At 41.8% G+C, this 21,334-nt stretch overlaps 3 protein-coding genes across 4 annotated transcripts; 1 reads left to right on the top strand and 2 right to left on the bottom strand.

Moving 5' to 3' along the window:
* The first annotated feature begins 6,215 nt into the window (after positions 1–6,215).
* On the top strand, positions 6,216–10,699 carry LOC149751534 (transcriptional corepressor LEUNIG-like). The gene is made up of 7 exons (XM_089926736.1): positions 6,216–7,475; positions 7,581–7,984; positions 8,074–8,120; positions 8,643–8,771; positions 9,017–9,161; positions 10,223–10,378; positions 10,468–10,699. The coding sequence occupies exons 5-7, from the start codon at positions 9,027–9,029 to the stop codon at positions 10,663–10,665; spliced, it is 489 nt and encodes a 162-aa protein (XP_089782862.1). The 5' UTR covers positions 6,216–7,475; positions 7,581–7,984; positions 8,074–8,120; positions 8,643–8,771; positions 9,017–9,026; the 3' UTR covers positions 10,666–10,699.
* A 1,567-nt stretch (positions 10,700–12,266) lies between these two features.
* Positions 12,267–14,550, bottom strand: LOC103699319 (UPF0481 protein At3g47200-like). Its single transcript, XM_008781349.4, has 2 exons — positions 13,697–14,550; positions 12,267–13,259 (listed from the first exon to the last, which is right to left on the bottom strand). The coding sequence occupies exons 1-2, from the start codon at positions 14,498–14,500 to the stop codon at positions 12,552–12,554; spliced, it is 1,512 nt and encodes a 503-aa protein (XP_008779571.3). The 5' UTR covers positions 14,501–14,550; the 3' UTR covers positions 12,267–12,551.
* Positions 14,551–15,997: 1,447 nt separating this feature from the next.
* On the bottom strand, positions 15,998–20,001 carry LOC120105719 (uncharacterized). 2 transcript variants are annotated; one of them, XM_088708410.2, is made up of 10 exons: positions 19,479–20,001; positions 19,155–19,399; positions 18,835–19,038; positions 18,640–18,732; positions 18,449–18,550; positions 17,962–18,354; positions 17,350–17,854; positions 17,141–17,231; positions 16,500–16,701; positions 15,998–16,410 (listed from the first exon to the last, which is right to left on the bottom strand). In XM_088708410.2, the coding sequence occupies exons 3-7, from the start codon at positions 18,928–18,930 to the stop codon at positions 17,807–17,809; spliced, it is 732 nt and encodes a 243-aa protein (XP_088564536.1). In that variant the 5' UTR covers positions 18,931–19,038; positions 19,155–19,399; positions 19,479–20,001; the 3' UTR covers positions 15,998–16,410; positions 16,500–16,701; positions 17,141–17,231; positions 17,350–17,806. The 2 variants fall into 2 exon arrangements, with proteins under 2 accessions (XP_088564536.1, XP_089782858.1); XM_089926732.1 differs by having other exon boundaries at positions 15,998–16,701; positions 17,350–17,558; positions 17,790–18,354.
* Positions 20,002–21,334: the final 1,333 nt, after the last annotated feature.

The following is a 21,334-nucleotide window of genomic DNA, read 5'->3' as shown; positions in this document are numbered from 1 at the left end:
GCACCAGCAGCACGAGTCAGGATCTCAGCGCGAGCCTCCTGCTGATTGTCCGGAGGATGAGCTCCGGATTCAGGGTAATTCGATTTAAAGTTCATATTTTATGTTCATATTTGTCTTCAACTTTTTAAGACATTTTATTTAATTTGAATAGATAGACAAGGGACAGTGAGGACGAGACGGGGACCCACTCAAGCAAAGGATGTGTGGAAGCTTCCTCCGGGTGAGAAGATCATCATCCGATGCAACGAATTGGGGTAGCCCATCAATAGAGCTGGAAGTCTTCTATCAAGCTTTTTAGGATCGGTTGCACGCAAGGGTCAGCTGTGTCCGCTCAACTATACGAAGTGGAATGACATGCTTCCTTCGTATAAGGTTGAGCTTCTTAGACTCATACAGGTAATGAATTGAATTTGTTCTTTTTAATTTGACACCTCCTGCATGTTAATTTGCTTACTACCATGATTTTACTTTTGAGGTTTAATATTATTATAACATTCTGTATCTTGTTGTAGGGTAAGTTTGTACTCCCTCCAGAGAGCCATGATTGGGTGCTAAAGTCCCTCAACCGCAAATGGAAAGAATATAAAGCAAAATTGAAGACGGACTTCAAGCGTGAGGGTATGACAGAGGAGGAGGTTGCTCGTGTGACTCCTCCTGATGTATACCCTCAGCAGTGGAGGGAGCTTGTTCATTACTGGTTTTCTGAAAGAGGACAGGTCACGTAAATTATTTCAATATCTTATATTATCTTTATTATTAATATAGATTGCAAATATATACATTGAATAATATTATACTGTGTGCTTTTATTTTGGCAGACATATTCTAATATTGGTAGAGCTGCACGAGCATCTCAAGCAGTTCCTCATACTTCAGGCTCGAAGAGTTATGCGAGACGTAGAAATGAATTCGTAAGTTTGTTTGAAACTATTTGAAACTCTACTAACATATAGCACGTATCATGATATATAGTTTGGCAATATACTTTCCGTATGTGTAGATAGTAGAGCATGGAAGGGAGCCTGGTGAGGTAGAGTTTTATAAGATGACCCACACTCACCGAGATGGCAGCTTTGTCCGAGACGAGTCGAGAGATATAGTTGTATGTATTCATTTTTTATTTGATCATAATTATTTTATTAATTTTACTTCCTTTAAATTATTAATGTGACTGTTTATTTTTTTAAGAGAGATATAGGAAAGAGCTACAAATCTCATTTCAGAGCGCGTCGGGGATGTTGGGGTATGTGGAGACCTTTGGTGATGAAGAGAATTGAAGAAAAATCAATTCTGCATAGTTTTCTGTCTGGCGGACTGTCGGAGTCGACTCGAGCTTCAGTCGAGTCGACTCGGAAACAATCGAGTCGACTCGAGGTCCATCGAGTCGACCCGGGAGAAGAAAGGCCGAAAAACCATGTTTCTGTCTGGACTGTCAGAGTCGACTCGAGCTACAGTCGAGTCGACTCGAAGCATCGTCGAGTCGACTCGAGCCACAGTCGAGTCGACTCGAGATCGTGTCAGTCATACTGGAAGTTGTCCAGACGTGCCCGAGTCGACTCAAACTAAAAGCCGAGTCGACTCGAGCTCGCGGAAATCATACGGATGAGTTTTCTTTTGGTGTTTTGTTGGCGTTTCGACGGCTATGATCATCTGAAGGTCTTGAGACTATATATAGGACTCATGAGAGCCCTAGGGATAGCGATTGGCCGTATATTTGAGAGAGACTCTTGTTTGTGAGGCTAGGGTTCTAGAGAAGAAGAGGATTGGGATCCTACTTCTTGTGCAAAGGGAATTCTGTGTGAATCTCTTGTAGAGCGATCTCGTGTGATCGTTCGGGTGTGTGCCATCTCTGTAATATATTCATCCTAGTTGAGATTTGGAGCGGTGGAGGACGTAGGCTATTTGTAGCCGAACCTCGTTACATCTTTGTGTTTGTTTTGCTATCTTCTTCCTATTTCTTCTTCCTTTGGTTTGATAATCCGCTGCGGTGCTCAAGTGTTTTACCCTATTGATACCACGGGGTAATCTTTTGCCCTTCGTAGGGATAAGCGAAGCGGTGATCCTTGAGTCCGGTGTCGAGGGAGCGAGAGAGTTATTCTCTCTTTGTTTTCCGACGTTGGTGGGCAGTGCCGGTGTGAGTGGGTTCCGGTGCGGTCGGACGCCAACAATTGGTATCAGAGCTATTGGTTATTCTGCAATGGCGGATGAAGGGAAGTTGCAAATTGAGAAGTTCAATGGAACGAACTTCGGGTTTTGGAAGATGCAAATAGAGGATTACCTTTACCAGAAGGATCTCTATTTACCTCTTGGAGGTAGAGCGAAGAAACCAGAGAAGATGTCCGATGAAGACTGGGAGGTCCTCGATCGGAAGACGCTCGGCACCATAAGATTGTCACTTGCATCCCAAGTGGCATTCAACATCAAAAACGAGAAGACGACGATGGAGTTGATGGCAACATTGTCGCGGATGTACGAGAAACCCTCAGCATCAAACAAGGTATTTCTTATGAAGAGGTTGTTTAATCTTCGTATGAAAAATGGCGGCAGCGTAGCAGAATACCTCAACGAGTTCAATGGACTCACGGCCCAGTTGGAGTCAGTGGAGATTAGTTTTGACGATGAGATTCGGGCATTGCTAATTCTCTCCGGATTACCTGATAACTGGGAGGGCCTGGTGATGGCGGTGAGCAACTCTTCGGCAACGGGGAAGTTGATCTTTGATGACGTTGTGGGAGTGCTTCTGAGTGAAGAAGCAAGAAGGAAATCTTCTGGAGCTGCGGAGTCGTCTGGAAGTGCACTAAACACCTCTGACCGGGGAAGACAAAAGAAGGACGGTCGATTTCGAACCGACTCGAAGTCGAGATCCAGCAGGTCTCGAGCACCTCAGAACAAGGGAGCGAAGTGCTGGAACTGCGGGAAGATGGGGCACTTTAGGAGGGACTGCAAATCTCCTAAAGGGAAGCAAGGCGACCACACCGAAGGAGTCAGCAAGGATCTGGCAAATCTTGCTGAAGACGGTGACATGGATGCCCTCGTTCTATCTTTATCTACCGGTGACGAGTCTTGGGTGATAGACTCGGGCGCGTCTTTCCATGCTACATCCCAACGGAAGCTTCTTGGAGGATATGAGAAGGGAGACTTCGGCAAAGTCTACCTAGGGGATGGAGAGCCTTGCACTATACAAGGAAGGGGAAGCGCAGAAGTGAAGTTGATTTCTGGATCTTCACTTGAGCTTGAGGACGTACGGCACGTGCCTCAACTGCAGAGGAATCTAATCTCTGTTGGACAGTTGGCGAGCAAAGGGTACAAGACTACTTTCACAGCTGATCAGTGGAAGGTATCCAGAGGTTCGTTGACGGTGGCTAGTGGCAAGAAGATTGGGACACTTTATGTCGCCAATGGCACAGAAAACTCTATTGGAGTTGCTGCAGCAGATGTGGATGCCAAGTTATGGCATTGCAGACTTGGGCACATGAGTTATCAGGGACTGGAGGTGATGCACCAGTTGAGAAAACTGCAGGATCTCAGGAGTGTTGAGATGGACTTCTGTGAGGATTGTATTCTCGGAAAGCAGAAGCGTGTTTCATTCAACAAAGAAGGTAAACCTCGGAAGCAAGAAAAGCTAGATCTCGTGCACACGGACGTGTGGGGGCCTGCACCGGTTTCTTCCATTGGTGGATCTCAGTACTATGTTACTTTTATTGATGATGCTACCAGGAAGCTTTGGGTGTTCTTCTTGAAGCACAAGTCAGAGGTATTTGGGGTCTTCAGGAGATGGCAGGCAATGGTAGAACTCGAGACAGGAAGGAGGTTAAAATGCCTGAGATCAGACAACGGTGGTGAGTATTGTAGCAGGGAGTTTGAGGACTACTGTGCAGAGGCTGGGATCGTCAGGCAGAGGACAGTTCTAGGGACACCACAACAAAATGGAGTTGCTGAAAGGATGAACAGAACAATTAATGAGCGTGCCAGGAGTATGAGGATACATGCTGGATTGCCACAGCAGTTTTGGGCGGAAGCAGTTAACACTGCTGCCTATTTGATCAACAGAGGGCCATCAAAAAAACTTGAATTTGGGATTTCTGAGGAAGCATGGACAGCAAAGAAGATTGATTTGGCGCACTTACGAGTATTCGGTTGTACCAGTTATGTCCATGTTGATTCCAGTCAAAGAAGCAAACTAGACGCCAAATCAAAGAAGTGCATTTTCGTTGGATACGGAGGTCAACAGTTTGGGTATCGGTTTTGGGATCCCGAACACAGGAAGATCATTCGTAGTAATGATGTGGTATTCAATGAGAAAATGCAGCAGAGCACTGAATCAGAAACAAAACCTGTTGAGCCGTATTTTGTGGATCCTGAAGAGGAGTCTACAAATTCTGGTCAGAAGACTCAGTCAGAGCAAGAACCTAAAGTATTGGCACCCCCTCCACAACTAAGAAGGTCCACTCGTAGTACTCATAGGAAGCCTCCTCAAAGGTATGATGGGACTCTTAGTTATTTGCTGCTCACAGATAATGGCGAACCTGAATGCTTCACGGAGGCATTGGAGGTTGATACCAGGAAGGAGTGGGAGTTGGCCATGGATGATGAGATGAAGTCATTGGAGCAGAATCAAACGTGGGATTTGGTGGATCTGCCCAAGGGGAAGAAAGCACTGTCAAACAAATGGGTTTACAGGCTGAAGGAAGAGCAGAATGGGAAGAAGCGATACAAGGCCAGGCTGGTTGTAAAAGGGTTTCAGCAGAGAGCAGGTATCGACTTCACGGAGATCTTTTCTCCTGTAGTCAAGATGAGTTCTATTCGGGCGGTGCTGAGCATGGTGGCAGAAGAGGATCTTCACTTAGAGCAGCTTGATGTGAAGACGGCTTTTCTCCACGGAGATCTCGATGAGGAGATATATATGCAGCAGCCGGAGGGATACATTACAGCTGGCACGGGTGACTTGGTTTGCAAATTAAAGAAAAGCCTCTATGGTTTGAAACAAGCGCCCAGGCAATGGTATCTCAAGTTCGATAGCTACATGCTTAAGATAGGATACAGGAGATGTCAGGAGGATCACTGTTGCTACTTCCGGGACTTCGGTACATCTTACATTATCTTGCTATTGTATGTTGATGACATGTTAGTTGCAGGAGCTAGCATGCATGAAATTGCAAAATTGAAGCTGAAGCTGTCAAGAAAATTTGCAATGAAGGATCTAGGAGCAGCGAAACAGATCCTTGGAATGCGGATCAGTAGAGATAGGTCTAAACATATCCTCAGACTATCTCAGGCGGAGTACATCAGCCGAGTACTCAGGAGATTCTGCATGGAGGGTGCCAAACCTGTTGGCACACCGCTGGGTGCCCACTTAAAGCTTTCCAAAGGGCAAAGTCCGAAGACGCGGGTGGAGGAGCTCAATATGTCAAAAATCCCGTATGCATCGGCGGTGGGGAGCTTGATGTACGCTATGGTGTGTACAAGACCAGACATTGCTCAAGCAGTGGGAGTTGTGAGTCGCTTTATGAGCTGCCCAGGCTTGGAGCATTGGCGCGCGGTCAAATGGATACTGAGGTATCTGAAGGGCACGGAGCACATGTCATTGTGCTATGGAGGTTCTGAGATCCAGTTACAGGGCTTTGTGGACTCAGACATGGCAGGGGACTTGGACGGCAGGAGAAGTACGACAGGGTACTTGTTCACCTTGGGCAGTGGAGCCGTCAGTTGGATTTTCAGGTTGCAACCAGTTGTTGCATTGTCGACTACGGAGGCGGAGTATGTGGCAGCCACAGAGGCGTGCAAGGAACTAATATGGCTTCAAGGCTTGATGAAGGAGCTTAGGAAGGAGCAGAAGGATTGCATGTTATATTCAGATAGTCAAAGTGCAATTCATCTGGCGAAGAATTCAGCTTTCCATTCGAGGACGAAGCATATTGACATACGGTACCACTTCGTGAGGTCATTGCTCGAGCAGGGACTCGTCAAGTTGGAGAAGATTTATACAAGTCAGAATCCTGCAGATATGCTGACGAAGGTCGTCACGGTGGAGAAGCTGAGGAGTTGTTCAGCTTCTGCTGGTCTTCATGCTTGAAGACGTTGAGGAGGCATCATACCTATTTCACTAGGATGATTCAGTTTTAGTGGGAGCACAGAGGAGAGCCAAGTAACAAGAGGATATACCCAAGGTCTCCAAGTGGGAGATTGTTGGGGTATGTAGAGACCTTTGGTGATGAAGAGAATTGAAGAAAAATCAATTCTGCATAGTTTTCTGTCTGGCGGACTGTCGGAGTCGACTCGAGCTTCAGTCGAGTCGACTCGGGAACAGTCGAGTCGACTCGAGGTCCATCGAGTCGACCCGGGAGAAGAAAGGCCGAAAAACCATGTTTCTGTCTGGACTGTCAGAGTCGACTCGAGCTACAGTCGAGTCGACTCGAAGCATCGTCGAGTCGACTCGAGCCACAGTCGAGTCGACTCGAGATCGTGCCAGTCATACTGGAAGTTGTCCAGACGTGCCCGAGTCGACTCGAACTAAAAGCCGAGTCGACTCGAGCTCGCGGAAATCATACGGATGAGTTTTCTTTTGGTGTTTTGTTGGCGTTTCGACGGCTATGATCATCTGAAGGTCTTGAGACTATATATAGGACTCATGAGAGCCCTAGGGATAGCGATTGGCCGTATATTTGAGAGAGACTCTTGTTTGTGAGGCTAGGGTTCTAGAGAAGAAGAGGATTGGGATCCTACTTCTTGTGCAAAGGAAATTCTGTGTGAATCTCTTGTAGAGCGATCTCGTGTGATCGTTCGGGTGTGTGCCATCTCTGTAATCTATTCATCCTAGTTGAGATTTGGAGCGGTGGAGGACGTAGGCTATTTGTAGCCGAACCTCGTTACATCTTTGTGTTTGCTTTGCTATCTTCTTCCTATTTCTTCTTCCTTTGGTTTGATAATCCGCTGCGGTGCTCAAGTGTTTTACCCTATTGATACCACGGGGTAATCTTTTGCCCTTCGTAGGGATAAGCGAAGCGGTGATCCTTGAGTCCGGTGTCGAGGGAGCGAGAGAGTTATTCTCTCTTTGTTTTCCGACGTTGGTGGGCAGTGCCGGTGTGAGTGGGTTCCGGTGCGGTCGGACGCCAACAGGGGAGTCATCATCATCCGACGCGGCCAGTCGCGTCGAGGCTCAGGTCTATGCAGAATTGATGGGCCCAGAACATTATGGACGCGTGAGGGGTTACGGTATCGGAGTTACCCCCACTCAGCTGTCTGCAGTGAGCCGATATACCCAAGATGCCAGACAAGGTACTAGCACTGCAGAGGTTTGTAGTTTGAAGACAGAGATGGCACAGATAAAGCAGTCATATGAGACAAGGATAGAGGAGATGAGGCAGAGTCATATGACTGATATGGCGGAGTTGAAGCAGAGCCAAGAGTTGAAGATACAATCTTTGCAGGATCAGCTTGACCATATTTCATCTTTTTTGCAGAGATTTGCTTCTCCGGTACATAACTAAATATATTTGAATATTTTATATAATTATAATGTATTCTTGTATGAGCGTGATGACTTTCGTATTTTTAATTTCTAAAGTATTTTTTTCTTGTAGGTTGCTGATACTTCATCTACTCGTAGAGATGATGATGCCGTCGACTCTTGATACATCGTAGATTGTGTACTTACGATTTTGAGATGAATGTTTTTAGATTGTTTTAATTTTTTTTTTTTTTTTGATACTTACCTCAATTTCCAAAATACGATTATGCCAGAACTTTGATAAGTATAGATCTTGGAAAAGACTTTAATTAGTATGTTCTATGTTGACTTGACAGGAACATGGTTTCCAAAATCTTATGTATAACAATTAGTTTGTAGAGTTTGATAGGTTTAAGATAGATAATGCAGATTCGGTCAACCTCAGCCAAAGGAAGAAACACTATCTAGACACTCCACTCCATTTTAGGTCCTAACGGGCTCCAGGGCCAATAGACCGGTCTCATTACTGGTATAATGGTATAACCCTTGCACTATTGACAAGTCTTCTCGCTCTTTTCTCTGCAAATTAGTGACTGACATGGATCATTTGCTGCTACTTGGTACAGGTCCAGCATCCCAGTAATGCTGAGTTAATCCATAGTGGATTTGCAGGGTGAGAATTTTTAACACGTATTACTATTGCTTGATCAATTGAAGTATTGAATTGGCATCATCCAGCTAAAAAACATGCATTTGTTAGTTATAGAAATTTAAGTTGTATGCCATATTTTAGGTGGTTAATTTTGTTTAATTTGCTTTATGATCACTTTGCAAACTGGCATTTTCTGATTGCAATACAACTTTCTTATATGGTTTACATGGTACTGTTGTGGTAAATGAAGGTGATTCATGTAATGATCGAGGTTAGTGTATGTGCCAGTCTGTATTCAATCTTTGATTTGTAAACCTACTTCACTGATTGACTTCAGTTTTCTAGATGGCCTTTGACATGTGCTCGATGTTTCCTGTGTTCCACCTGGTGTAGGTTCTGAGAGGCCTTTGCTTACATGCACATATAAGCATGCATCAGCTTTCATATCTCTGTATGCATATTTGTCCATACCTTATTGATTATCCCTTTTCTTAATTTTTCTCTATCTTATCATTAAGACTAGGATGTGAAACATGTTCACAGTTTGTAATAGACAATGGCGTGCTACCTAATCTGCTCCAGCTTCTCACACAACAGTACAGAAAGAGCATAAAGAAAGAAGCTTGCTGGACAATTTCAAATATTACTGCTGGGAATAGAGCTCAGATCCAGGTAGCAAGCTACTATTTTTATATTTTGTCACATGATTCTTTTATATTATCTGCTTGCTGAGGTCTGACTGAAGAAATGTATTTTCATAATGGGCTTAGCCTCTAAGACTATACTGGCTACGCTATCATATGATTTGTTTTGATTTATCTTTACTGACACAAACAGTTGACATCTATTGCTATATTGAGCTCTATCAAAAGGACAAATAATTTGAGTATTTATATGTGCATCCTTTTTATGTTCAGGCTGTGATTGATGCAAACATCATTGGTCCTCTGGTACAGCTACTACAACATGCAGAGTTCGATATCAAAAAAGAGGCTGCATGGGCTCTATCAGATGCTACCTCAATGCTATATCAAAAAAGAGTTCTATGCAGAATTCCAGATGGTGCATTTCCTTCAATACTTAAGCTGATAATAATTATGAAGCATTCTAGTTAAAAATCAAGGAGTCACAGAAGATCCGCCCATATTTTTTTCAGTATAAAATAGGCTTTCTAAATCTGGAAATATGATGTGCAAACTTTGTTTAGGAGCGCATTATAGAGGCTAAGTTAGGCCACTATTAAATATACTGATCCAGTGGACAGGTGACTTCCATGAACAGGCTGATTTGCAAGATGTTTCCATAGGCTGGTTGCTCTAATGGACCCATGCAGGATACAAACATGGGTACTTGATGGTGTCATTTGCTTCACTTTAATTAGTGTGGAGAAGCCTTTCAGTGAGACCATTGTGTTGAGGATGCTTAAGAACTTTCATCATTAATTAGTCAATTGTTGTAATAATTACATATCTAGCTTAAATTGTCTTGGCTCAAATTATGCACTGCTAATTTCCCTTTCTCGTCTGTAAGCTTTAATATTGTTCTTGAATCTTGCTATTGTGGCTTTGATTCTTTCTGTGCTTTGTTTTGAGATGGAAAATAAAAATGTCATCGTGATCACCAACTGGTCACTTTTGTCTTTCTTATTCACTCTATGTGAGCCATGTATAATTGTTTCTTCCATTCTTCTTGTGAACCTTATCAACAACCTGTCTGACTGCATGCTGGGTAGGTCCTTTAGACGCATCAAGGGACTAGCCCTTCACAGTTATGCCATTTTGTATCTCTTGACTCTGCTGGCTGCACCTACATCAGGGTAGGGTGAGCAGCTGTTGTACCCAAAAAAAAAAAAAAAAACAGCCCAGAACTTTATTTACTGCTAGACAGGTACCTTGTGCTTTTGACTATAAAGTTTTTGAGTTTTTCTCTAAGCTGCTTATTTTTTTATATGATATCATATAGAGGTCTTAATGTTATTGATCTCTGCAGATTGATATTTGGAGGTTTTGCTAAAGATATCTCTTATTTCTTATGACTTTCCCTGCTAGTTTGACATGCTTGTTGAGTATCCAACTCTCTGATAAAGAGATGCTTATAACACAATTTTCTGGCTTGTTTTGCAGCCGAGTTATTGTTTGCATGTATTCAATGGGCACAACTCCCAGGTGACATCTCTTGATTTTCATCCAAAGAAGACAGATCTCCTCTGCTCTTGTGATGGCAATGGTGAAATTCGGTTATGGAGTGTCAGCCAGTTTTCATGCTCACGTGTTTCTAAGGTTAGTTTTCATGATTATGCTTTTATATGTTCACCTTTGGTTGTAGTTAATTGTGCTCATGTATTAATTCTTTATTGTTGGTCAAACAGGGTGGTACAGTGCAAGTTTGGTTTCAGCCTTACATTGGACAGTATTTAGCAGCAGCAGCGGAAAATGTGGTGTCTATTTTTGATGTTGAGACAGACAGAAAGATATACACAGCGAAAAATGATGGGGGCTTCTCGGCCATCATTAAAGTGAATTGTTTAATGTGCAATAGAATTATTGAAGCCTTCTGTTTGTTATAATTATTATATTACTATATTGTATTTCAAGAATAGTTGGAAGAAGGAACAAAAATTGTACCTTATGCATCATGCAGGTTATATACTAATATTATCTTTAAAATATAGCCTCCGTCTGGTATTTTTGGCTGCACCACTGTGTTCTGCTTGTGGGTGACAAGCTTATGATTTCTGCCAACTTAAAGAAAGGACGATTTGTTTTGTTCCTTATGTTGGAATTTGATCTGAGCATTTATTCTTCTAATTCTATTTTTGTATAATTGGTTTAGAAGTGTCAGATAATATTTAGAATAAAAAAAAGACTATCATTATATTTGGTACTTTGGATACTTGTATGTATTGAATATTTGGTACTTAAAGTGATACGTTTGTCTCGCGCCGGTCAAACTGATCTTATGTAGTGTACTCTCAGCACTCTGGCTTTATAGAAACGTTTGGGACAGATGAGCTGTATTCTTGTTTTTTGCAGGTAGCCTAAATCTGGAGGTAATTAGTCTTTTCAGTAACAATTCTACCTATGTGATTAATCTTGCTTCAATTACTATTTGTTCAGAGAACAGAATAGAAATCAGGGTGACAAGGCCTTGAGGGTGGAAACCAGAGTTCTGGTCAGCGGCCAAGGTATATCCGAAGACTTAACAAATTATGGGTTTTACTCATCAGGATGATGGACCATTCAGGATTACAATTAAGTAATCTAATATAAAAAGGGGTGGCTTATTAGATAAGGTGGGTTTGGAAAGGATCAGATATATGCCATCCTATCCTATTTATGTGTGCGCAGAAGATGTTTGAATATTTCAAATTTGTGATATCCAGGCCATACTGTAGTATTTCTATTATTGCAAAATTTCAATAAAAGGAAGAAATAATCTCCTATGGTTCGTTGGCTGGTTGTTTGAAATCAATAAAAGTGGAGGTGTCTGCGACGCGGAGGATGCAAGCATGTGAAAGGGTAATTTTGGTGGGTAGGGCGGTATTGGACAGTGGATTAAGGTCTTAGTTCGCAACCCATAGGTTTGATGTTTAACGACGCTTTATTGCGTCGCTCAAGTAGCATAAGCCGACGCTTTTAAGCGTCGGCATAGTCCAAATCAAAATACGGTGGGAAGCGTCGGTTTAAGTACGCCGACGCTTTTAAGCGTCGGCTTTGTGTAAAATGAACGACGCTTAAAAGCGTCGGCATAGTCCAACACAAAATACGGTGGGAAGCGTGGGTTCAAGTACGCCGACGCTTTTAAGCGTCGGGTTTGTATAAAATGAACGACGCTTAAAAGCGTCGGCATAGAGCGACGACGCTTTTTTGACGCGTCGGGTTAAACCCGACCCACGCCCACCTGCCCGACGTCTGACCCACGCTTTGGGATGCGTGGGCTGGAAATTCGCCGACGCTTAAAAGCGTCGGGAGAGACCAAAAAAAGCGCCGGGAGATATCCTTTCTTTTGTAGTGTGATAAATGATTCTGTCCTTTGGCCATAAACCGCCCACTGAAGACAAGTAATTGGGCGTGCATTCGGTTAATGGCCAAATAAGTATCATTGCACTAGTTACCAGTTGCAATTAAACATTTGGGGAAAACGTATTGCAATCAAAGGAAGCAAATATAAGGACAAGACTATAACAAATTTATTTGATATCAGCAGAACGTCAAATTGCAATCAAACAAAATAGAGACAAGGCCAACACCAGCTAGTACAAACCAACTTGAAAGCAACGGAATGTCCAAACTCTTAACACCAATCAATTCCACTCAGTGAATCGGAATGAGGCACAAGCATAATATTAGGCACACACCAGAACGTAGGCTTAGTAGCATCTGTCCCAAATGTGCTTGCATTAGGAGAATGAGATCAACCGGGAGCAGCGGCTGGGGAAGAGGACGAAGAGCTTTATTTTGGATGATATTGTCCATAAATGGTATAAACGGTCTGGGCGGTAGTGAGCAAAATAATGAATATGGCGCCTATAAGTGAGATCGCGGCCCATGGGGTATGGAAATATTTGTGCCGTAAATCTGCTTTCCAAGTATTCCACCTCGTCCGGCAGTATTCATTCACCCGCCTTCGCACATCTTGAAGCCTCCAGTCTGGACCCAATGTCACTTCCTTGGAAAGGCTCCCGAAGAGCTCGGCGACAGACTTATCGCTCCCGCTTGCATTTCTTATGATGTCTTTTCCATGCAGGAGTCTCACGTCCTTGGCTGAGTCAATGACCTCGTCCATGAAGCATACGTAGGAGATGACCTCGCTGCCACTGCCAACATGGAGGTGCTCAAAGGCCACGAGGTTGAGTAACATACTCTCGGTGCCGTCATCGACCTCAAGGAATGGGAGGGTCAGTACGCCTTCCCGGAAGTCGATGTCCGCAAGGCTCTCGCCTTTCTCGAATTTGATTCCAGCCTCGCGGAGCTCCACGGCTGACCTGATGATCTGGTTGGAGCTCTGGTTCCGTGCGGGTGGTGGCTGCGTCCTCAGTGGTGCACCATGAAGCAAGCTCTTCCGATAAACGTCGAGCGGATGGAGGCCCAGTCCTGTTTTCAGTATATCCTTTTCTACCCCAAAGAAGCGGAGTACCATCTTATTAATGGAGTCATCATCCTGCATTACAAAGTACAGATTAATTGCAAAACATATGGTTGCTATACCGGAATGTGGGCAGCTTGTAAATAGGTGGGTTTTAAGTTTAAGCTGTTCCTATCACAAGTGCTTCAGAGGAGCTGCAGTGGAAACTTGCTTCCTGTTTCTAGTCCAAGAAATTGCTCGACTTTTCTATAAATCAAAGCATCAAGTCCACTAGCTTTTGCTAACATGGTGCATCCGAATCACTTTATCAAGCAATATAGTGCTGCCAAATGTTGTTTATTTAATTAATTTAAATGTATTAATAATGAATTTTCAAGTGATTCTTGGGCCTCCCAGTTTCATGCAAGCTATATTCAGATCAGATAGGCTGTCTCTGATTCAAATGAGGAAGTTTAACTTTATCATTGTAAGAGTTAAGGATTTGAAAGAGAATAAAGAGAGTTTTTGATTACCACGTCACCTTGAAGTCCTTCGACTTCAAGCAGCTTCTTAAGAACTAGAAGAGGTAGCTGGTTTTCCATTACCAACATGTCCCTCCTGATGTAAGGCAACCTGTGATTTTCTGCGTAACTGCTAAAAACGGGATCATGTGTGGCATACCTCTTTTTCCTACACTTCTCATCCTTCATGCGCAGCACTTCAAGCATGAAACACCCGTCCAGTATCATTAGCATCAAGAATTGGCCAGGGTGTCTGGGATCTTTCCACTTCTCGTCCAGGCTATGGTAGGAGTCTTGCAGTTGCTTCTCAATAGCCCTCATCGCGTCGATGAAGTGATATAGAGGCTTGCTTGCCATCTTGAGGAAGTGGACCAGAGCGCGGCGCTTGTGCTCCTCCACCGGCCTCAGGTTGGGAGCATTGTGATGGTAGGGACCAAAAGAAACCACCCTCGGAGTGAAGGCATCTTTTCTGATGTCTCTGATGAAGGAGGGTACCTTGTATACCGACGTCGCTGTCCATTTGTTCTCTTCATCGGAAAGGCTGAAAGAATTGACACCCGTTTCAATGTCAGCCGTCCAGTGGTTTAACTCGAAGCCCATTTCAGGACCCTCGCCCTCACAGTTGTTGACAATGGTTTCGATGTCAACAGCCCGGTCGTTCAACCCAATGCCCATAGCAGGACACTGAGCCTTACCCATGTCACTCAAAGCCCTAATTCTCGTATAACAAGCAAGCGCTATATTCCCACAGACCTTCCACCTCCATTGTGTATATGTAACCCTACATAGAGAAAGATAAATGAATTGTGAATTCATTGCTTCACAACCGGGCAAGGAATGAATTCCCTACATTTCCTATACCTTTGCAATACAGATGCTACAGGCTTTGCTTCAAAAGAAATTAAAGAACAGCAAGGACATGGGTTGTATCTTTTTGGACATGCTAATAATGAGCTCTGTAGGATATATTATCATGCTCCAAGTCCGTCACCTAGGTTGTTCACATGATACAGTCACATGAATCCTAAAGCAATGCTCAAGAGATCATGTAAGGCCTAAGATGAACAAATTTTAATAACTTATTAGTTAGTAGCCAAATAATCCAACTAAATAAATTCAACTAAATAAATCCACTAAATTCAAATAATCAAACTAATTCGATTACAAGATATTCAGTTGTTCATTTGATATGAGAAAATAAACTAACTAACTAAAGACTCCGTCGCTCAAACACCAAGTTGATCCATCCCGGACTAAGCATCCTGAAACTCCGATTGAAAAAGTAAAGAGGTAGTATGAGCCTTGTAGCCTAGTAAGCATTCCCATCCACCCACACCGTTATAATAATAATAAATAAAAGATTATCAAATAATTATTACTTGTATAAATTTCATGCCACAAAATACCATAATCATAAAATGTGCATAACATACACTCATTTTTTAATGGTATAAATCTCATTATATAAATATCTCAAATTAGTATATAGTGAATCTGATAATATTTAGATTCTCAACTCTAGACTACCACAACTATGTTTGGCCCGTGGCATGGCATCAATAGAACTACTTTTTTTTCTTGTGGTAGGACATGAACAGTACCGCATTTCTAGCCGGTGGTGGGGCATCAACAAGTACCACGTTCTAGCCAATGGCGTGGCATCAACAATATAGCTAGTTTAGAGTACTGCAACCCACAATTCAATTACATGCCACTACAAAAGAAGGAATAACTCCCGGCGCTTTTTTTTGCCTCTACCGACGCTTATAAGCGTCGGCGAATTCCCAGCCCACGCTTCCCAAAGCGTGGCTCAGACGTCGGACAGGTGGGCGTGGGTCGGGTTTAACCCGACGCGTTAAAAAAGCGTCGTTGGTCTATGCCGACGCTTTTAAGCGTCGTTCCTTTTATCATACTCCGACGCTTATAAGCGTCGGCGATAAGGGTAGCTTTTTCCGACGCTTTTAAGCGTCGTTTCTTCATTGGTTACTACGGGTTTAGTCCGACGCTTAAAAGCGTCGTTAAAGGCTTGCTTTTCCCGACGCTTTTAAGCGTCGTTTCTTCTATCACACTCCGACACTTATAAGCGTCGGGGAGAAGGGTTAGTTACTACGGGTTTAGGCCGACGCTTAAAAGCGTCGTTAAAGGCGTGCCATTAGGTTTACGTTCCTGTTGCTTTTTCCGACGCTTATAAGCGTCGGCAATAAATTTTTTTTAAAAAAAAATTTGTAAAAGTAATTTTTAAATACTCTGTGTACATTAAATTCTTACAAAACAATAGAAACAAATACACTGAATCACACATATAACAAAATATGAGTCACAAACAAGAATTTTGATTACATTCATATTATCATATTTGATTACATTGTACTTCAAAAACATTCTAAAAACATACAAGTCAAATTCCTAAGTACACAATCTACCATGTGTTTTCCCCCGGTCAAACCAGTAACCTGTCAATTGCCAGTTCCTATTAATAACCCTCATCAGCGTTGCAGTCTTTGCAATGTACAAAGGCTAAAAACAGTCGACCTGTTCAACTGATTTTGACACCCTCAAAACTGATGTGTTACAAGACAGCATATAATTGTTGGTTGGTTCTTAACACCATGACGGTATGAAGCAGTTGCTCAAAACAAAAGTACTAGGATCATCGCGTCGCAGAGCAGCCAACCTGAAAATTGAGCTTTCACTTCTACTCCTTTCGGTTTATAAGATAAAAACACCTACAAAGCCCCATGTCATATATAAGCTCCAGAAAGAGGGCAAAGCATCACTCATTTGACAGTATTACCAGATTCTGGAAAGGACTTACAGTGCTTTTGTTTCAATAAAGAAAATCAAAGGAAAAAATCAATCCTGTCCCCTCTCTCCATGTGATTGAAACTGGCCTTTGATTAATTAGACTTGGAAGATTTCAGCTTCTTTTTAGAACGCGCATTTTCTGCATTGACAATATATGACTCAGCATTGACATTTTCATGGGCTTCCTGCTGCTTAAACTCCTTTGCCTTCTTCTGCAATAGAAAGTATGTGAAACACATCATATGATAAGCATGCCAAAATTTAGCTCATTGTAGTTTAAATATATGACAATATGTGCCCCAGCACATCCAAAAAATGAAAATGTCAAAAACCCAGAACCTTTTCTGTAATGAAGGTACATGTTTAAAATGATGTTTTTTCCCCTAAAAAATCTCAATGAAGATTAGTCATAATTCAAATATTCGATCCCATAGTGGCACAATTACTGGGCCTACATCAGGCAATACAATTGATGCTATGCTCTTGGTTTGAATGGACTGCTTTTTTTGTTATGCTTTCTTATAATCTGGCTTTCCAGCAAAGATTGGGAAATAAAATTGAGCACATCCTAATGCTTACTACTACCAGAGTAATATCACAAACATTAATATAATTACTAGATGAAGGTTGCCAGGAACAAAGGCACCACACCTTTAAGGACTTTGCGATGGCTGCAACCTCATCATTGTCATTGTCAGATTTAGTAGAATCAGCCACATGACTAGAAGGTTCCTGTAACACCCTAGATAAAAAAGAATGAAGACATGAAAAAGATGAGTGCTCAGAATTTACTCTAAAAAAAATAACAGAGGACAAACAAATTCCTAATTTGAAAATGGTATCAAGTGATCCGTACTTACAAAGTCGTCCATAAATGCCAATCTGTAGTGATCCTAGGACAAGCTGGCAATCACAAAGCATAAGCCCTGCCTCCATGCCTGTTCCATTCAGAAAAAAGATTGATACAATCAGAAAATATAGAATATCTTGTCCACAGACCGGCGTCCTGTTAAGAGCTCAAGAAGGACAACCCCGAAGCTGTAGACATCACTCCTAGCTGTCAAGTGACCTGCTCATAGAATAAAATTTGATTCAAAATGAACTCACAGCAATTAATTAGAAAAGCAAATGAATGGATGTTGCATTCCATTCTAACAATGAAGGAAAGCGGAAGAAGGCACATAGGTTTTGATAGATTCTACTTATCATGTTGCTCAAAAAAGATCTCATGATCATCATACAAGATTAATCAAAGGAATCTCCAAAATTTTAAAAACATATAAGTCAAATTCCTAAGTACACAATCTACAATATGTATCAAGGGTCGGCATCATCATCTCTCCGAGTAGATGAAGTATCATCAACCTACAAGAAAAAAAAATATTTTAGAAACTAAAAATACGAAAGTCATCACGCTCATACAAGAATACATTATAATTACATAAAATATTCAAATAGATTTAGTTATGTACCGGAGGAGCAAATCTCTGCAAAAAGGATGAAATATGGTCAAGCTGGTCCTGCAAAGATTGTATCTTCAACTCTTGGCTTTGTTTCAACTCCGCCATATCAGTCATATGACTCTGCCTCATCTCCTCTATCCTTGTCTCATATGACTGCTTTATCTGTGCCATCTCTATCTTCAAACTACAAACCTCTGCAGTGCTAGTACCTTGTCTGGCATCTTGGGTATATCGGCTCACTGCAGACAGCTGAGTGGGGGTAACTCCGATACCGTAACCCCTCATGCGTCCATAACGTTCTGGGCCCATCAATTCTGCATAGACCTGAGCCTCGACGCGACTGGCCGCGTCGGATGATGATGACTCCCCGACGCGCTCTGAAATGAGATTTGTAGCTCTTTCCTATATCTCTCAAAAAAATAAACAGTCACATTAATAATTTAAAGGAAGTAAAATTAATAAAATAATTATGATCAAATAAAAAATGAATACATACAACTATATCTCTCGACTCGTCCCGGACAAAGGTGCCATCTCGGTGAGTGTGGGTCATCTTATAAAACTCTATCTCACCAGGCTCCCTTCCATGTTCTACTATCTACACATACGGAAAGTATATGGGCAAACTATATATCATGATACGTGCTATATGTTAGTAGAGTTTCAAATAGTTTCAAAAGAACTTACGAATTCATTTCTACGTCTCGCATAACTCTTCGAGCCTGAAGTATGAGGAACTGCTTGAGATGCTCGTGCAGCTCTACCAATATTAGAATATGTCTGCCAAAATAAAAGCACACAGTATAATATGATTCAATGTATATATTTGCAATCTATATTAGTAATAAAGATAATAGAAGATATTGAAACAATATACATGACCTGTCCTCTTTCAGAAAACCAGTAGTGAACAAGCTCCCTCCACTGCTGAGGGTATACATCAGGAGGAGTCACACGAGCAACTTCCTCCTCTGTCATACCCTCGCGCTTGAAGTCCGTCTTCAATTTTGCTTTATATTCTTTTCATTTGCGGTTGAGGGACTTTAGCACCCAATCATGGCTCTCTGGAGGGAGTACAAACTTACCCTACAACAAGGTACAGAATGTTATAATAATATTAAACCTCTAAAATAAAATTATGGTACAAAGCAAATTAACATACAGAAGGTGTCGAATTAAAAAGAATAAATTCAATTCATTACCTCTATAAGTTTAAGAAGCTCAACCTTATACGAAGGAAGCATGTCATTCCACTTCGTATAGTTGAGCGGACACAGCTGACCCTTGCGTGCAACCGATCCTAAAAAGCTTGATAGTAGACTTCCAGCTCTATTGATGGGCTGCCCCAATTCGTTGCATCGGATGATGATCTTCTCACCCGGAGGAAGCTTCCACACATCCTTTGCTTGAGTGGGTCCCCGTCTCGTCCTCACTGTCCCTTGTCCATCTATTAAAATTAAATAAAATATATCTTAAAAAGTTGAAGACAAATATGAACATAAAATATGAACTTTAAATCGAATTACCCTGGATCCGGAGCTCATCCTCCGGGCAATCAGCAGGAGGCTCGCGCTGAGATCCTGACTCGTGCTGCTGATGCTCACATGGCTGCTGGGACTGTAGGGACTGATCAGAAGTAGATCTCACCTGAGAATGCTGGAACTCCACATCTCTAAATCGTCTCCCTCGGGGCATATTGTTACCTGGTATGCACAAAAAAGAATCAATATTTGGTTAAATAATAAATTTATACTAAATAAAGTTCCATTGCCATGGAGGCATCATCATCTTGCTAGAAATTTTAATGCTTTCATGGTCGTAAACATATTACTGCATGGTTGTAAGACTTGAAAAGAATGACATCAACTTTTGGTTGTTAGACTTGAAAAGAATGAACCAAATTGGACACGACATGCTCCATTATAGATGTTCTTTTTGCTCTGAAAGAGACCACCAAGCTCAATTAATTGACACCACAGTTGGAGAGCATACAGAAATGATATCTGTATTCAAGATGAAGGATATATGTAAATTACTTAACTCAATTGTCCAGAAACATTTCTCTGTTTTTGATAAATAAAACTTTTGACTCTCTTCTATTTCTCGTCAACTTGTGTACTTGGTTATTGGATACAAATGTTCCAGCCAACTTGTTTGGCACATGCATTCTCTGTGTTTGTACAGGATTATGAGTCGTGCTTGATGTAATATCTATTGTAGATGAGAGATGCCTAATGGTACACTGCTAGTTTCTATTGTAGATGCGATCCTAGAAGCTTCATTGCACCTAACTCGTTTCTATGAGCCTGATTTCTTACGAGAACTTTTTAATTCTCAAAAAAGAAGAAGAAAAAAAGGTTTTTTTCTCAAAAGAACCAGTTCTCATAAACTCTCCTGGCTAGGTGTATCTACAAATAATTTTCACTGCAAAAAGTGCATCTAAACCAGCTTTCTAGGATTCACGTTTCATCTAGGTTTTATGCATGACCATGAAACAAATATGAACACCGATCGAATCATTAGTTCAATTCTCTGCAAGTTTCAAAAAGAAAGTTTCAAAAACGTATCCTGGTAGGCATTTTAGGTAATGGGCTATGTGTTTATGAATAGGATTTGGGAATTATAATGTGATGATCTATGTTTCCGTAAACTAATTCGAGATAGATTAGAAAATAAGTACAAATTGTAGCTTGCTGGCTTAGCAAAATCATGCTACGACATGAATAAATATGAAGTACTTATTCTTGTGGTGTATAGAACGTGCGATGCATGTCCGTCGATGTTAATTTAATTCCTTGTTCCCATGACTTCTGATTCATCAAGCATTGCATCTGTATCTTAAAATCTTCCATGCGAATAAGCTCAGACTGCAGGTACCCCCCACCCCACAAAAGCCTCTCTCTCTCTCTCTCTCTGGGTTTTTTTTGTAATTTCCGAAGCAAACCTTTTCATTTGCAGTTGAAGCTTTGAAATGCACAGTTGTTGCCGGACTAGTGATCCAACTGGCAGAGACAACTACAGTTCCCACAATTTGAAGGGATCCCTCTCGTCAGCTTTGGTTCATCGTCTCCTTGGGGCTTGGGGACCCCAACCAAGTCATCTCATTTGTCTTGGTAACTAAGGAAGCAACTTTTGGCTAATTAGGTAACCAGGGGTAAAAAAAAAGCCATGCTCCAAGCCCAGCCCAGCCTCATCGCCATATATTTCCTCTAGAACCATTTCTACCTCCTCGTTGTGTCTCTTGGAAGGGAGTTTCATGAATAGAAAAGCCTAATGAAGCTTTTCCTCGTTACAACAAGTTCAAATGGTACACTGCTAGAAAAATCTTGAAATTCTATACAAGCTTCAAACAATTTACTTAGCCTAGCTACTGGCTTGCCGC

This window comes from Phoenix dactylifera, chromosome 12, assembly GCF_051530095.1.
Source record: "Phoenix dactylifera cultivar Ajwa chromosome 12, Ajwa_hap1_PhDact_Kaust_v1.1, whole genome shotgun sequence".
NCBI lineage: Eukaryota > Viridiplantae > Streptophyta > Magnoliopsida > Arecales > Arecaceae > Phoenix > Phoenix dactylifera.
Note: the sequence above shows the minus strand (reverse complement) of the source record. Positions and strands in the feature narration are given on the sequence as shown.